An 18,215-nucleotide genomic window follows, 5' to 3' on the forward strand; every position below is an offset into this window, starting at 1 on the left:
ATGGATGCTGACATGTTGAAGATTGCATATAGATCCTTATCTATTGCCATGCACAAAACCTAAGTTTAAGTGGACCAAAGACCTCAACATAAATCCAGCCACACTGAACCTCTTAGTAAAAGGTACCCATGAATGAATTAATACAAGAGATCACTTCATGAACATAACTCCAATATCAAAGACACTGATATCGACAATTAATAAATGGGACTTCCTGAAACTGAGAAGCTTTTGTAAGGCAAAGAATTCAGTCAACAAGAAAAATAGCAGCACACAGAATGGGAAAGTATCTTCAACCACCTCACATCTGACAGAGGAATAATTTCCAAAATATACAAAGAACTCAAGAAGCTAGTTACTGAAATCAGTGACTTCATGAAAGAGGAACTTGAAATTGCTGAAAGACACCTAAAAAATTGAGCAACATCATTAATCACCAGGGAAATGCACAACAAAACAACTCTTAGATACCACAATATACTACCAGAATGGCTAAAATCAAAACCACCAATGAGAGTCTATGATGGAGAGAATATGGAGAAAGTGGAACACTCCTCCACTGCTGGTTGGAGTGGAAAATTGAATGGTTACTTCAGAAATCAGGAAAATGGGAATCTGTTTACTTCAAGATGCAGCAATTCTGTTTTTGAGCATATACCCAAAGGAAGCACATTCATACAACAAGGACATCTGTTCAACTATGTTCATAGCAATATTGCACCAACCTCCTGGAATCCATTTGTAGAGAAGGAGGAGGGATGAGCAAATGGGTCAAGACCATACTGAAGAAACCCCCAGAAATAGCAGAACTGACTAAGTGAGAGTACATGGACCCCAGTTGTAAAGCTGGGGAACCAGAATTGGACCAAACCAAGCCTTCTGAATGTGGGTGCCAGTTAAAGGCCTGGGAAGTCTATTGGACCTCTTACAGTGGAACCAGTGTTTATCACTACTGTACAAATGGACTTTGGGAGCCCATTCCCCAAGGAGGAATAATCTCTCAGCCCAGATACATGAAGGTTTTAGGTCCAGCACCAAATGATGTGACAGTCTTGGATGATCCCCCGTGGAAGGCGGCAGCCTCTTGGAAAGTGTGTGTGGGTATTAGATGGGTGGGTTGGTAGGTAGCATGGGAGGATGGGAGAGAGAGGGAACTGGAATTGATATATAAAATAAAATTGTTTCTAAATTAAATGAATAAGTTTAATAAAAAACAAGCACCAAATACTCCAGTGATTCTAAGTGATGTTCAATCAAAGAGTTTTGTACCTTACTCTTTAAACCCTGTTTTGCATGTCTGTGTGGATATGTGGATATGTGGATATGTTTGCATAATCAGATACATATATGTGAGAGAATGTATATATATGTACATACATATATGTGGAAATCAGAGGTGATCATTGCATGTTGTTACTTGAGAGATGACAAGTTCATTTTTGAGATAGGTAAAAGGGGATCATTAATTAGGTGTGGTTGGGGGTTCAACCATATTGAAGAATTTCTTGTCCCCCCCAGTGTTGGTGTAACAAGCACACAGCACCATGGCTGGCCATTATACACATACCAGAGTTTAGATATAGGTCTTCAAGTTTGAGTGGCAAGCACTTAGGTGGATGAAATATCTCTCTAGCACTCACCCTTGCATTTTCTATCCTTCACAGTATGTGGAACAGCATGATGTGTTGGGAACTGCATTTTCTTTAATTTCTTACCTGAATTCTAAGCTAGTCTCAGAAAAAGTTCACAAATCAAATACATTTATTACTGAAAACATGAGGAAGAAAAATGAAAATGAATTATCTTATTATATTAGTAATATAACTGGAAATTTGTAGTTTTTCTCAGGAAAAGAAACATATTAACACAAGGAATAGTAACACTGTTGCAAAGAATAACAAATAGAAATACATTTATACAGTGATTCCAGATATTGCAAAATAATTGACAGGTGTTTCTTGGGGCTTGACTAAATGGGAATACATGAGAGGGGGGGAAGGACACTTTGTCTCTGATGGATTGAAGGTCTAGAGGGGATTGGAGAAAACAACACAGCCAGGGCCAGAAAGTCTTATCTTCTTTAGATAGGAATGAAGCAGAGCTGATAGGAGGGTGGCAGTGAGGCTAATCCATTTACCACTGGGGTTGTATCAATGTCCTTAGGGTGAACCAGAGACTTCAGCTTAAAGTTCTGTAAAATGGTAGTCAGGAATAGAAACAGCTCCATGCGTGCCAGGCCCTCTCCTGCACACATCCGTTTTCCTAGGGGGGAAAAATGAAAAAATATTATTATTCTCATTTGTAAATGTGAGAATCACAATGGTTTTAACTGACACAAGAGGCTATGAATTGATCATAAGTTATTGGATGGGTTGGTAGAAGGATGGCTAAATGAAAAGACAGATAATTAGAAAAATGTGGAACAAATTTGTTGCTCAATTAACCTACACTATTAAGAATTACATTGCTCAAAAATACTTTTTAATTAGGTGTGGTTTGTTGACATCTGTAATCAGACTCCCCGGGAGACTGAGGAAGAGGAATTCCGTGTTCATTATCAAAAATAACACTGCCATGGACAGAAGCTGCACGTACAAAGGCAGCATGCACACTGAAGATTCTGAATCATTGTCAATGACTCTAACCCTGAATGAGAAGGAAGAGGGTTCTCAATCATCTGGGCAGAGTGTCCTGCCACAAGGACAATGTCTCCATCTTCTCATGAGGATCTCAAAGCTTCTGGCATTCTGAACTGTGAAAAATGCTCTATTCTAATGGTTCATGACCTTTTTATAGTTACATATGATTTCTTTTTATACTTCTCCATTACCCATGCATTGTGAGGCAGCAAAGAAGTCATGTATTAGAATCTTGCTCCATGTTTGCCATTAATGAATACATAAGGTTTGAGAGATTAATGTGCTGATTTACCCCTAATAACCCAGAGATCTGGGAGACTCTCTCATTGCCCTAGTCCAACTGGTATTTGATAAGTATTGTTCATTCAGGTGTTTACCAAGGGCACTTGAGGATTTCATGAATTGTCTGTATTTTGGAGACTTGTGATTACATAGTAAAGGAGATGATTGACACAGCAAAAAAGACATTAATATAAATTGTGATGTCTCCATTGTCATGGTGAGTGAGAAAAGTGTAAATGAAGTTTGTTTCCTTTGGTATTTCTGTGATGTAGCTAAAGGAAGCAAACAAATAGTGTACACTCTAGCTTTCTCAATTTTGAACAATGGATGAGCAATCAAAGTCTCACTTTCATATAGCGACAGGGAAGAAATCTCTTTTTCATGACAGTGCTTGAACACTGAAACTGGTACCCCTGATCATTGAAATCTACTGCCTAGATTCTCGTGATGCTGGTCCATGGAAATGAATTTCTCTTACCTGTTGAAAAAGGCATGAAGTAGTCACTTTTCTTAAAGTTTCCATTTTTATCTAGAAAATGGCCTGGGTCAAATACCTCTGGGTTGGGGAATTCCTTGCTGTCATGCAGCACTGATGACAGTGATGTTAATATCGTTGTTCCCTATAACAACACACAGACAGAAATCAAGTTACAAAAAAATCATAAAGCTAAAACATATTAGGAAAATAACCTCATTCACCTTCAGCTCCATAGTGGGTGTAATGTTTAAAGAACAGTACAGAAGTTTAAACACACAGGGCACATTAGGAGGGAGGAGTTTGAGGCCAGGCACAGTGGCATGACTAAAGTGCCTTCAGTGACATTTCACATGAGTACTTGGACTAAAACTCCCGAGTCTCTTCCTTTCCTTCAGATTAGACTCAATCTTCTCTAACCACTGTTCGCTATAGCTCATCATATCTGTCTACACACCACACATACCAATCAGGTTCCAGATGAAATAGTTCATTGACTGTGTTGACAGAATAGGAGACCATTCATTAAGAACAATAGGAAAAATTTGGGAAGAATAATACCACTTTCTTCTTATTTACAATATATATATACATATATAATAAGAAAATAAATGTAGGGCTATGTATCAGAGTAGTCATATATGCAATCCATCTATATGAATGCACAGACACAAACACAGAAATGTATATATGTATATGTGTCAGAAAAACCGGATGAAGACTGGGAAAAAGAAAGGAAGTAATGGAATGGGGAGGAGAGGGAGAAAATGAAATAAAATCCAAATAAGATTATTGGTAAGTTATAATGTCATGATCTGATGAGAGTTAAATCAATACAACTTCTGAAGATACCCAGAAATTGTTGGGAGATAGATCTGGCAAGCTCTCTTCAACTAGCACACAAACTAACCTCATATTATATCAAAGTTTCTAGGTACATGGATTAAAAGCTTTCACAGGGTTGCCACAGATAGTCAGAATTGGATAAACCAAATATGGTTATATTTTGTAAACTAAAAAGCCTATTATTGACATATGTAAATTATGTGAAAATTAACTTCTAATGTCAATAGGACTTGAATTATTATATTCATATCCATTTGTTTACACATTGCCTGTGACTGCTTCTCTGATATAATGACAATGTCTCTAAAGGGACAGCAAAGATTTTATGAACTAGAAAGCCTGATATCTACTAGACAGTTATGGCAAAGATTACTGGTTCTTTCTTATCCTATTAGATCTGCTGAGATGATAAAATAATCTGATAAAATAATTCTGTTAAATAATCACTTGTCCTATTTGTCAGATGGGAGAATCAGCTGTGAAATAGCCAGGTTGTTTCATAAAAGAAAATAATGTTATATTCTACTTGAGTAGATTACAAAGAGACCAGTCATAACATCATCCAGCCACAGAGGGAAAATGGGATATAAGTTCAGCTGAGGCAACACTCTCCTCAAACTGGACCTTAAACCCTAGGAAGCTATGAGGAGATATACTGTTCTAACCTTGTCCTTTGTTCTACTTACCTTTTTGTTTATGACATAAACATAAATGAGTTTTGTATATTAGCCATAGACCCCTTAACGATCTTACCTTGGGAGTGTCTTTTAGCAAAACAGAGCACTCTGGTAACTTAACCCATATACTAAATCTGTTATCACAACGCAAAACTCCATGCTACATGGAAAAATTAGTTCCATCATCTCTACATGATGTTAGTACCTGAAAACTTATCAATATCTTTTTGCACCACCCCACTCGAAAAAAAAAAGGCTCTCCAGGAGAAAGAAGTTGATCATTTCTGAATGAAGATTTTCGTATAAAAATTCTGGATTTCTTATCTGTAAAATCTGGTACTCAATAAGAAGTTTTATATTGTCTTCAAAGAGGAAACAATACATAGACACATAAAATGGGTTCAAAGAACAATTTAAAAAAGAGACAACTTTTGAGAATAATATTTATCTCAAAGTAAAAAAAATCTATGGTCCTGTGCCATGATCATACATAATTGGATCCAGAATAAAATATCTCATACTTCCTTAAGTAAATAGACCCAAAATTTTTATCTGATCTACACAACTATCAGTGTGTCCCTAAAACATCAAACTTGATATGGAGATATTAGAGTTACAATTGTCATTCTTAGCAGAAACATGACAGATGATGTGCTGTGAAATAATGATAATAATAATAACAAATAGGGTGAAGATTTGCCACTGTGAGTGATTGAATAAAAAGCTGTTTGGCCAGTAGCCAGGCAGAAATTATAGGTGGAACAACCAAATTAGGAGAATGATGGGAAAAGAACAGGGCAGAGTCAGAGGACATGTATGCCAGCCACTGAAGAAGCAGGGCATGTAGAAAAATGATGTAACAAGCCATGAGCCACATGGCAAAAAATGTGGTTTAAATTAATTGTAAGAGTTATGTAGTAGAAAGTCTGAGATGTTGGCCATGCATTTACAATTAGTATTATATCTCCAAATCACTTGTTTGTGAAGTGACTGCTGGTTATTTGTGATCAGGAAGTCAGGGCGGGAAACTCTAACTACAGTGATGCCTACTGTAAACAGGCCTGTTCATCACTATCCTGAAATTCATCTCACCAAAGAGAAACTAGGAATACAGGAATACAAAAAGTACATTGAAAACTACTAGCCCATGTAACATCTTCAAATAACACATATGTTTATAGATACATCATTAGAAATAATAAAATTCATTTTCAGATAAAAATAAGTCCAACAAAATTATTCCATAAAATGTCTTCTTTAAGCAGATGCAAAGAATAGAAGAGGCACTAGACTAAAAATAACAGACATTAATAATTCAGGAAATCTCTAAAAAGATATTTACAGGCTACATTATTGAAAAGAAACATGGAAAATAAATCACATCACATATAAATGGTTGAATGATGTAGCCTCATTAAGGAGTTGAAGAATTCGGGATATCGATTCTTTCCAGTTTGAAGATAAAATCTCATAATGATAAAATCTAGAAAAGAGTTTTGTGAATTTGACAAATGTTTGAACATTCAAACGGAAATACCTAAGCGTTGCCCAACAGTGTTTGGAAGAGAGAGCAAATGTGGAAGCATCATTACCAGATATCTCTGTACCTGTAGTAGCGCTGCCCTTCTGATCATGGAGCAGTACAAACCACAAGCAGCTCTGGGTGGCTCATAGGACTGGAACAACACTGTGAACCTGGGAACATCAAGAGGACAGAGATGCAGCAGAGAAGAGACAAGTTTACCTTGGGAATGAAGTAGTCCCTGAATTTAATATCACAGGACACAGCATGGGGCAGGTTGGTGGGGACGAGGTCTATGAATCTCTGGACCTCATGAATCATGGCATCTGTGTAGGGCATGCGGCTCCTGTCCTGCATGCAGGGGTTGCGGTGTCTGCCAACCACTTGATCAATCTCTTGCTGGACTTTAGCTGGTTGATCACAGTGAGAAAAGAGGGAATAGAAACATGACATGTTTGGCAAAGTGTCAGGCCATACACAGCATAATGTAGGTGTTCCATGGAATTATAAATACTCATTCAGGGTTAAAAGCATTTTTACATATATTTATACAGAAATGCTGTGTTGCAGGTTTATATCATTATCTTTCTATATAGATATTATGATAGATCAGCATATACTTACTATTTACTAGCCATAATGGCTACAAAGTATAAGTATTTAAAACTATCAATTAAAACAATCTAGTGTCCAAGCTTTGGTCTGTGGTAAAGGACATAAGAAGTCAAATACTAAATCTCTATCTAAATACAATATTCTCTTATAGTCACATTCTAATGTATATGTGTTTAAGAACATGTGTGTGTATACGTGTGTATGTTCCATGTCTACATTTAAAAAACTCTTAAACTCTCAAAACACCCCATATTGAACAAGATCGACCTTTTCACCTACTTCTGAAATATACTCATATTTGTAAAATGACTTTTTCTTATATGCCCACAAATGTACAACATTTATGACTTTTAGATATGGGATATGAATTCTTCAGTTGTTTCTACATCACGTATATGAACAAATACATGCAAAACACATATACCCTTCCACTTTCAACTCACTTCATTACAAATAACATATTGGTTCTTTGTGAAACTGAAAAGTTTCTGTATGGAAAAGACATCATCATTAGGACAAAACTGCAGGCTGCAGAATCGGAAAAGATTTTAACCAGCAGCACATCCCAAAGAGGACTAATAGCCAAAATATAGAAAGAATTAAAAAAACAAGATATCACAAAAATCGAATAGCCCTAACTGAACATCCCTTATCATCAAACGAATCTTCTAGTACTAGGGTTAGGTTACATCTGATTGATTGTTGGTCAAAAGCATTCCATGAAATGTCCAAACAATCAAGACTGTAGCCAGCACAATGGGTTGCTCACAACAAAGAGACAGCAAAACCCCATTCCTGGAGGAACACCTACACAACACTGTGAACATGGAGAAGTTAATAGGATGTCTACATAGAACCTTCACCCCTATGTTCCAGCATCTTAGTACAAGAATGCACTCTGCATTCTATCAAAAGAGAGCATACACACCAACCCAGCCACAAACCCTTTGGTCAACAATGGTGTCTTGCATACAAGATATGCTAGGGCAATGGTGGCACAAAACTTGTGAGAGTAACCAACCAAGAACTGATTTGAATTAAGGCCCACCCCATGGTATGAAAGCCACTCCTGAAAATGCTTGGTTGGTCAATAATTGAACACTAGATAGCCCAGAAACCTATGGTAAAACCAAATACTTCTTTTCTAAAAGTAAAAAAAAAAACAATAACAACAAAAACATAGCAATTGAAAGACTCCCAGTGACATTCTGCTATGCTCATAGATCGGTTTTTCCCAGCCATCTTTAGAGAAGCTTGGTCTTGCAGTTGATGGCAACAGATACAGAAACACTTAACCTGACATTATGTAGACAGTGAGAGACCTGGGAATACTAAGCCCTAAATAGAATGTCTCCATCAAAATTATATATTATTATTATTATTTAGAAGTCTAATTGTTTTCTAATGAGAGGCAGAAAACAAGGGTGTCTGGATGTGAGAAAAGATATGGAGGAACAGCAATGAATAAAGGGAGGGGAAAACATAGTCTTAAGGTATTATGTAAGAAAAACACATTTTCAATGAAAAAGGGAAAAACAGCAGATTGGAATTTGCTACTTTGTTGTAAAAATATCTATTGTAAGAGTAATTGTAATTATGTAAATATTATTAATTATCATAAAAATTATGTTTATTTCCATTATTAGCAGTTTTTTTGATAAACAGATACATTTTCATTTTTTGTAATTTTCCATTTCTTGTGTTAGAATTATACTGGAAATTTAACTATGTATTTTATATCCTGGGAATATATACTCAATTAAAAGGAACATCATACTAAAAATTGTTTCTCTTTCATCTCTCACTTTTTTGTGAAACCCCTACAACACTCACATGGTAAATACTGAATTGGGAGCTTCCCAGACCTGGTACCCAGCAACCTCTCTGATACTCCCACTTTCCCACAATAGGCATTAAGATTCCTAGATTCCATGACTTCCTGTGACTTTACTTCAGATATTAGGATGAAAAAACATTCTCACAAGTATTCTGATGAAATGGAAAATTGGATAAAAATTATGGCAAACTTGGAGTTCTTATCTACCTTTGGTTTTGTAAACTTACAAGAAGCCAGCTGATTTGGAGAATTCTGGTGTAGTCTTGATGAGAACAGTTTACATGTGCCTGAGGTATGTTCCTCAAAGGTTTCATGTTTCTATTCAGACTTAAAATTCTATTTGTCAGGTTTTGGTTAAAGTTTTGAATCCATTCTGATTAATACATGGAAACTCCTTTCTATTAAGTTGGTAAAATAAGAAGGGCTGATTTATTCCTTTTATGTGGAGGATAGACCCTGTTGCTCACATTCATGGAATAAGAAACAGAAAGGGCTCTGACATGCAGAATTCTGGGACTCAAATGTTCCCGACTTCCCCTTTCATCCCTATACATTGCTCATTCCCTGTCAATCATCAATGTGTCAGGTAAAGGGCTTCTTTGACTTAGTTCTTATAATAATTTATATCGGGGAGAGGGGTCACCTGCTGAATGGGAATAGGGAGGGAACTTCAACAAGGCCAGCATCCTGTATACAACATTGTTGTCTATTAAACTTCCATTGCTTTGGAAGAAGAGTCTTCAAGGGTCTGTAGACACAGATCCACAGGTTGTTTCTCTTACTGTATGCATGTACAACTAACATTTATGATTCAACATCACATTTCCTGTTCTATTTTTCTCATTCCTCATCCTGTTGTTTCAGTAATTTGGTGAAGATTTCTTGGTTACTTATTGTTATCTCCTCCTATTCTAAAATACAAATTTTGATTCATATTTGTGCTTTTATCATGCAGTATATATGGGATACAGGAAGGAGGGTGTGTTTCATATATGCTGAAACACAGGAGCTGTTCTTAAGTACAATGTAAAAGGAAACACTATTGGTACAGTTGAAATGAATCATTGTTCAACAAAAATTAAGTAAATGGACTTCTGAAGTGATAAACTGTCTTAATCTACATTTTCTACATCAATGGAAAATGCTTTTAAAGAATCCAAATATTTTGGATACTTCTCAAAATGCACAATATCTCATTCAGTCTCAGAACTCTGACATTAACCCACCCACCTACAAACACCTGATTTTTGACAAAAAAGCTAAAGTTATACAATGGAAAAAAAGAAAGCTTTTTCAATAAATGGTGCTGGCATAACTGAATGTGGGTATATAGAGATTGCAGATAAATCCATCCCTATCACCATTCACAAAGTTAAATCCAAATGGATCAAAGACTTCAACATAATCCAGCGACATTGAACCTCTTAACGACATGACTTTTTAGAGCAGAAAAACATGTATCCACAGGAAAATGTACCCTGGCCTTACCTGTAGCTGTTTACCTTCTAGAGAACTCAAACACTAAGCATAACATGACTGCTTTTCAGACAGACAGAGTTTGTTTCTCTCAGTCATTACAGCCATCAACTGGCACAGAAGGTCAAGGACTGAGACTTCTCTAAGAATAACAACGCACATGATACTAGAAGAGTCTTTCCATCATCATACAGGAGCACTGTGGGTCCTTACCTGTGACGTGTGGGTGCTTCAGCAGGAGCAGGAGAGCATACCTCAGCGTTGTGCTCGTTGTCTCTGTGCCAGCACCGAACAGATCACCCACAGTGGCCGCCAGATTTTCATGTGAAAATTCTGATTGCTGATTGTGGTTTGCCTAAGAATAATTTGATGTGATAATTTGGCAAACACATCTGATTACAATGGCTCTACAGTTTTACACAAGTTTGTATACTTGTTAATGAAAGAGTAAAATTAAAAGTAAAACTCCATAGCTTCCATGCCAAATAGTTATTCTACCTGTAAAGAAGGAGTTTACTGAGTTGTATATACTTTGGATCTAGTTAATTTGACATGATGTTTTATTTATGTACAATTTTTTATAATAAGTCTTCTACAATTTTTTTGTTTTATAGTGTCACCAACAAATATCTTGGAATGTAGAGTAGAGGAGAAATTAGTACATGATTTCAAAGAAGATGGCACAGATTTTTATAACCTTCAATTTCACCCTAAATTCCTTAACTAGCCTAACTCTTGCAATGATGTGATTATCCTCACATAAGTGTATATAGTTTTATACTTGTATGCCTTAAAAACATAAAAGAAACATTTATTCATTTTTTTATTTTCTCCTAGCAAAACCATATGAAGAAGAATGTGTGGTAGGTCTAACCTTGAGATAAATGCCCCAGGACCAGTAAAACATTACATCCTTTTGAGTCACTGGCCAATAGAGCCACATAAAACATTAAGTATCACAGGTAATTGGCAATATTCTTGGTTACTCTCCAAAACTTGACAAAAACCCTATTTGCTGACACTACATATTTCAGCCACAAAAAACAATGAAATCAATCTGCTACTCATCAAGAAACTTCATCCTTATTGGCTAGTATTTGTGGTGGTGGAATGTAATATGTGTGTAAGTAGGGGAGAAAAGTAATTCTCAGAGTCACCAGCTGTGAACCTACAAGTTACAACAATGCCTTGGCTGATAAGTAGTGCCCACTAGTGCAATAGTTACACCAAACTCATGGGAGCAAACAGTAACTTTCTGATCTGATCTAAGGTCCACTTTTTTAGGTAAGGCACATATCTGCCACTGTTTAAAAGGGGTTACAATTGGCGGTCAAGCCTGTTATTCCAATGGACTAAGGAGCATAGAGGTAAAATGTTCCCTAATGATGTACTACTATATCCATAGATGACAACTCTCTTACTTTTTTATCAGAGAAACTTCTCCTTACAGAAGACGGCAATTAATACAGAGACACCCAACTGCTCTATGTACAGAGAATAAAGTATTGCGACCTGCTCAATCCTAAATCATGACACACTCCTCTCCAGAAGATTGAAGTATCTTTGTAGAAGATGGGGCAGAAATATTAAGAGCCATCAGTGACCAATAACATCAAGGAAGAAGTGTTTTCTGGACACAAAAGGACACATGAACATAAGAACTTGAAGTGACTGTGTCAGCCTGCACAAAAACTGTGTAGGCTTCACCAATAAAAACCCAGCACAAAGTGGGGAGAGGAAATATGAAATCCACTAGCAGATTATTTTCGGGGAAGGGAAGAGTCAATTTACTTCAATTATGTGACTCCTGGTAGGTTGATCATGTATCAGGCCTGAGGTTAGGTGAGGAGCAGAAACTGAACTCAATGGGTAAAGATATGGAAAAAAATCACAATGGTTGATGGGAAAAGATGAGAGGATGGAGAGGAGAATAATGAAAGTTGAGGGTTGTGTTCAAATTGCATCATATGAGATTCTCGAAACAACATATTACAAAATAAATAAAACAGATGCATCAAACATAAAACAATTGTTTAAAAACCTTATTCAAGAGTTACAGAACTTTGATAGCCAGGAGTTAATCCAAACATCGATGTCCAAGATTTTTAAAACTGAGTTCCAATATTGTTCTATGTAAAGGAAGGGTGTTAAGCAAGTTAAGACAGAACGGCAATGTAACTACGTGAAGAGAAGCATGATACCAGAGTGAAATAGGGATAAGCCTCGTTCCTTATTATTTGTACTCATAGATTTCAGAAAAAAGGTACAAAAACACATATAAACCAGACTTCATCCATGACAGAAGATAATACATTCAGGGCATAAATAAGAATGGAGAAAGGACAACATACAGGATGTAAATATGCTTCAATGTCATTTATATGGAAAGATTAGTATCTAGATATACACACAATTCTATAGCTCCACAGAGCAAGCAATCCACTGGAAAAATATTTGTATATAAATTTTCTGTAGACACAGAAAGGCAAAACAGCACCTAAAAATATGTCCATTTTCACTGTTTATTTTAAAAAATACCCATCAAATCTGCCCTGAGGTTTCACTTCACACTCACTGAGTTGATGTTAATAATAAAGTTTCAAAATTACAACATTTGGCAGCTATTGGGATCTCATAGATACAGAATAGTATATTAATATGAATAGTTTGCAGCTGGTCAAGAGAGATATGTATTATCACTTGAATCAGAAATGCAAGTCCTGGGGATATAGACAGAGGAAGTGAAAATAAGCTATGAAGAAACATGTCCATACATATGAGGAGCCACAGGTAGAAATAACACAAATGACCATCTATGACGAGTAAGTTTATTGTGCTATTAAATTGTGAAAAATAATTTTGCTACAAAGAATGACGAAGTACTGAAACAACATGAATTTAGATGAATTGTCAAGATTTTATGCAAATGCAAGAAGGCAGTACTACATCCTTTCTTTGCAGCAAAGTGTTGTGACAGGAGCACTTGTGTCTCATTGTTGTGAAAAACCCTAATAAACCATTTTAAATGCCATATTCGGTAGGTCTTTGAAAGGTTTTGAAGAATACCTATCCTTTTGAAGTATATCATTTTATATACAGAAAACCTAACATAACTATTTGAGTGGCCATCTATAATCTGTATTTAAGTATATGTTTCATCATTAAAAAGGTGTATAAACCCCAAAACAAGAGTAGAAACAGATAACAAAAATGACCTTAAAATTTTATCAATAATGCAAAATCCATACCAATACGAAGTATTCCTTTCTACACATATTCCTTTTCTCTTTAGAAAGAGATTGACTGTGATCATTAACCATTTATAACCAACTCCATTTAAATGAAGACAAACATTCATAAACACTGTGTGGGAATATGGGCATAGTTCTCTCCAAACCACTTCATTCTAGAGTTTAATATTATCCTTCTGGGGTCTTTGATGGAGCTGAAGACAGATAGTTACCATTATGGTTTTCCTTAGTTATGATAAAAGATGTTACCCCCTGAATCTGGGTGTCAGTGAGGAGGCCTAGGTAATCTATTGAGCCTTGGGCAGCTGATCAGTACCCATCCCAAGTATACACACGGACTTTGGACTCCCATAGAACAATGTGAGGTGCACTCTCACCCTGAACTCTTGGGGAAGGGTCTAGGCCCTGCCCTGTATGAAATGACAGACTATGCACACCCCCATGGAGGGCCTCACCCTCCCTGGGGGAATGCGGGGATAACGGAGGGGGGTTGGGGAGACGGCACGGGAGGAGGGGAGGGAAAGGGAGAGGGACCTGGAACTGACTTGTGAAGCAACCTTGTTTCTTATCTAAATTTAAACTGGAAAATAAAATAAAATAAAAAAAGATGTTACATGTAAAAGTTTAGACTCACAAAAGATAGGATAGATGATAGAATATTTTCCTTAAATTTTGCCAAATATTAGTGGACTAAATGTTGGAATTATAATTCTTGCTTGATAACAGTTTTGTCATATGTAGTTTTACTATGTTAAAATTAAATTCTTCCTTTTTATTTAGACAGAAAAAGGAGATAATGGGGGTATGCCTTTCTGCATGCTGTGAATATATGTTTATCTTTTTTAATATTCATTTTTATTTTAAAATTTAAATTAGAAACAAGGTTCCTTTACATGTCAATCCCAATTCCTTTTCCCACCCCTCCTACAATGCCTTCCCACCAACTCCTCCCAGTACCCCCTCATTTCCCCAGGGAGGGTGAGGCTTAGGCTCACAACCAAAAAATATATGTTTCTCTTACTGGTTGATGAATAAAGCTGTTTCACCTAATGGAGATAGGATCATCCCATTCACCCTGAAGTAGAGGTACAAAGTTAGTGCCCAGCTGCTTTGCCTTTCTGATATTCTGCCTGAAGTTTGAAACTCAGCAATAGTTTCTGGATCTTTACTTTTCATTTTACAACTGATGTAAACCATCTCTGATAAACATTTTGGTGCTCAGCAAACCACAAAATGCTCAAACAATAAAATAAATGTATGTTAAAATTTTACCTGCTTTAGTTTAATCAGGTAATAATCAATAAAGTCTCGAGGATTGGCAACATCCAATGATTCCTGATGTTCTTTTATTTTCTCCATAAAGTAACTTTTGATATAATCCATATTTTTTCTTATTCTGTGATGACTTCCTGGACAGTAGTCAATTAGTAAAGGAAAATTATTGCAGACCTACAAAATCAAAAACATTTTTGACAAGATGTACTGTTTTACTTTTAGTGGCGTACATGGCATGTATATGCATGCATACATGTGTGTACCATGTATGTGTGGGTGTCTTGGAGGCCAAAGATATCAGATCCCCGGGAGCTAGTGGTTTTGAGCCACCTAACATGGATGCTAAAAATTGGACTCAGGTCCTTTGGAAGAATAGGAAGATTAACACACACTCTTAAGCACTGATCCATCTCTCCAGTCCTTGCTGAAAAAAAAACTTTTTAAAGGAGCAGATATGAGGAAATACACATATCCATAATATACAGCAAAATCTACTCAGGTTTATAGAATCTGATGTGAATAAGATATAGTGTCTCACAGAAGAAGTAGGTTTTTGTTTTCAAGTGTGTAACAGTTCTCCTGATAGTAGAGATATGACCAAATGATCAAAGATCATAATTAAGTTTCCACATTCACAGATCCTTTTCAGTATAAAAGATATTTATGAGAATTGACTGACAGCTTTTTCCACTTATTCCCTCAAGTCTGAAATAAATATGATGTAAATCATTGTCATTTACAGGTCTTAGGAGACAGCAGCAGTGAAGAGAGACAGACACCGTGATTTGCATAAAAAAATCACATGCATTTGAACTCCTGAAACCTGGCCCATGGCATGAAAGGAAGCGGGTGAGGCTCCAAGAGCCTTTGAAAGAAAAGTGCAGCACAGCCCTTAGAAAATTCTCTATGATCACAGCCATTCTTTTTTAAACTGGTTTGTATTTATTTTTTGTGTCTGTCACACTGTGCATCTCGATCCCATTTACCTCATGGATCCCTTCACATCCACCCACAGCCCTTACAACCCCCCCAAATAAAATAAAATGAATTTAAGAGATAAAAGTCTCATGGAAGTTGCAGTGTGACACAGAGAGTCACACAGTAAACCCCTTTACCCTTATATCTTTGCTTGCATGTGTTCACTGCAAGGAGTCACTGGTCTGGCTTGAGGCCTCTTGGTTTTTATTACATTATAAAAACCAGGCCCTTACTGGGAATTTACTTGGAAATCTTGTTGTTGCCCAGCACTGTGAAGATCTTGTAGCCTGGGCCTGTAGGACCAGCCCCTCCATGTGCTCCAGCAGATCACAGATGGGGTGGGTATTGAGGTGCATCTAAAATTGGCCCTAGTTCTGGGTCTAGGTAGTTTCTGTGTTGGACATCCCTTCAACTCTTCCTCTGACCTCATGACCAGGGTAAGCTCTATGGTGTTCTCCTGGCTAGTTCACACTTTATAGCAATGGGCTTCTTTCATACCCCCAGAATTGGCTCTTCCACACATACAATATCAGGGTCAGATAGACTGTGTTACTCAGGCATGGTGCAGGGGCCACTCTTCCACTCTGATGACCTCAGGGCCAGCCCTCCCACATGGCACAGGTTGCAAGGAAGGGAAGGTACTCTCTCTGCAATCGATACCACCAGAAAACAGATGAAGGGAGGGACCAGATCTGCCATGTTCACATTCTCTAGGCTGGTTCACTCAGTCCCGACCCCAATCAATGGGGTCAATAGGGTCAGCTCTGCTGTACTGCCCAGGGGAGGGGCAGGGCCCACTTTCCCAGGTGCTGAAGCTGTTAAGGAGGAAGGTCAGGAACCTCACACACCACAGGTGGCAGAAGAGAGGTGAGAAGGACATGTTGGCCTCACCCTTGCCACCACATGGCAGATGAAGAGGTGTGGTCAGCATTTCCATTCTCACACGCTCTGAGCCAGCTCACCTGTGCCTCTGCCAACAGGGTCAGCTATACTTTGCTGCCCAGGCTAGGACTGGTAAGGGGAAGGGTCAGCTCCCTCATCTGCCTCAGGTGGTGAGGGGCTGAGGGTAAAGGGAGCATCTCTCCCCAACCACACCATCCATGACAGGCAAGCAGTGAGACCAGCTCTCCCACACTCACAACCTCATGGCTGAGTCACCTGACCCTGTGGACACTGTCAGCTCTGCTGTGCTGCCCAGACAAGGTGCATGGTCTGCTCCCTGCATTCTTCAGTGGTGTCTGCAAGAGCAGCTCTCCTGCTCTTATGACCTCAGGGCTAACTGTCCCAACTTCCACAAGCAGCGGGGGGGGGGAGGGAGGTCAGCTCTCCCACACTCAAGAAACCATATGGCAGATGTAGGAGTGAACCCCACAAAGCTATCTGCCCATGAGGGCAGGGACATGTAAACTGACACAGGTAGATATAAAAGGAAGTGAAAGGAAAAGGACCCTCCCTTTTTCTCTTGGAAGCCAGCCACGCTTCTAACTCCTAGCTTGTGTAACTCTCTCTCTGGCAAATAAATATATTGTTTTCCTAATAGCATTGAATATCCTCTTTATCTGGTACAGATCTCCCAGGTGCACATTCTTTGGGCCTGCTCCACACCCCTGTCAACAGGATTAGTTCCAGTGTGCTTCTCAGAAGAAATACAGAGCCTGTTCCCCCTAGTGATGCAGCCAGTGAGTGTCAAGACTAACTCTGTGCAGTCCTTCCATCTTTGCCTTCAGTGCTATCAGGAGCTATGGACATCAACACAGACCCTGGCTGATACAGGACCATGAACCCAGACATCGGTCCTGGATGCAGCCAAGACCCAGACATCACAGTGGCCCTCCCTGGTGGCAATTAAGACATCTACCTCAGCCCTTTCTGCACCGCTTCATCTCTTGAGTTGTGTCTGTCTCCACAGGACATGAACCATTTTAACTCTGTCTTTCCCATACCACACCATGCATTTGCTTAACATAGTCATGTCTGAATGCATGGTGCCTTGTTGCCCTGAGTTCCTGGATCACAGCCATTCTTTATGGAGAGTACAGGAGGTGCCACGTGTGCCTAGGACAACTCTGAGAAGATGGGTGTGGGTCACACAGCATTAAATCACTCATCTTCTACCTGTTTGTCAACTATGATTCCAGCTGACACATCAAAGCACTAAAACTACTTAGCGTTTCCTGGCAGATTTCATTGCCATTAATATTCTTTACCCTTTAAGAGAATATTCTTTCTAAACTAAAATATTCCTGCCTAGCAATATGTTCAGGATATATATGTTTAATAATAGAAAAGAGGATTAGAAATATTCATAGAATAATGTCCTGTGAACAGTTGGCAGCATCTCT

At 38.0% G+C, this 18,215-nt stretch overlaps 1 protein-coding gene across 1 annotated transcript in view; it reads right to left on the reverse strand.

Moving 5' to 3' along the window:
• Positions 1-1,885: 1,885 nt before the first annotated feature.
• The window catches only part of LOC101830378 (cytochrome P450 2C26-like), a gene marked incomplete at its 5' end in the record, with an annotated part of 31,164 nt that continues 14,834 nt past the window's right edge, over positions 1,886-18,215 (reverse strand). Inside the window, 5 exon segments of the mRNA XM_040741304.1 lie at positions 1,886-2,262; positions 3,400-3,541; positions 6,664-6,851; positions 10,583-10,724; positions 14,893-15,069. Of these exon segments, the coding sequence (XP_040597238.1) occupies positions 2,081-2,262; positions 3,400-3,541; positions 6,664-6,851; positions 10,583-10,724; positions 14,893-15,069 (831 nt within the window).

This window comes from Mesocricetus auratus, unplaced genomic scaffold (assembly GCF_017639785.1).
Source record: "Mesocricetus auratus isolate SY011 unplaced genomic scaffold, BCM_Maur_2.0 contig_10131_pilon_obj, whole genome shotgun sequence".
NCBI classification, from domain to species: Eukaryota; Metazoa; Chordata; class Mammalia; order Rodentia; family Cricetidae; genus Mesocricetus; species Mesocricetus auratus.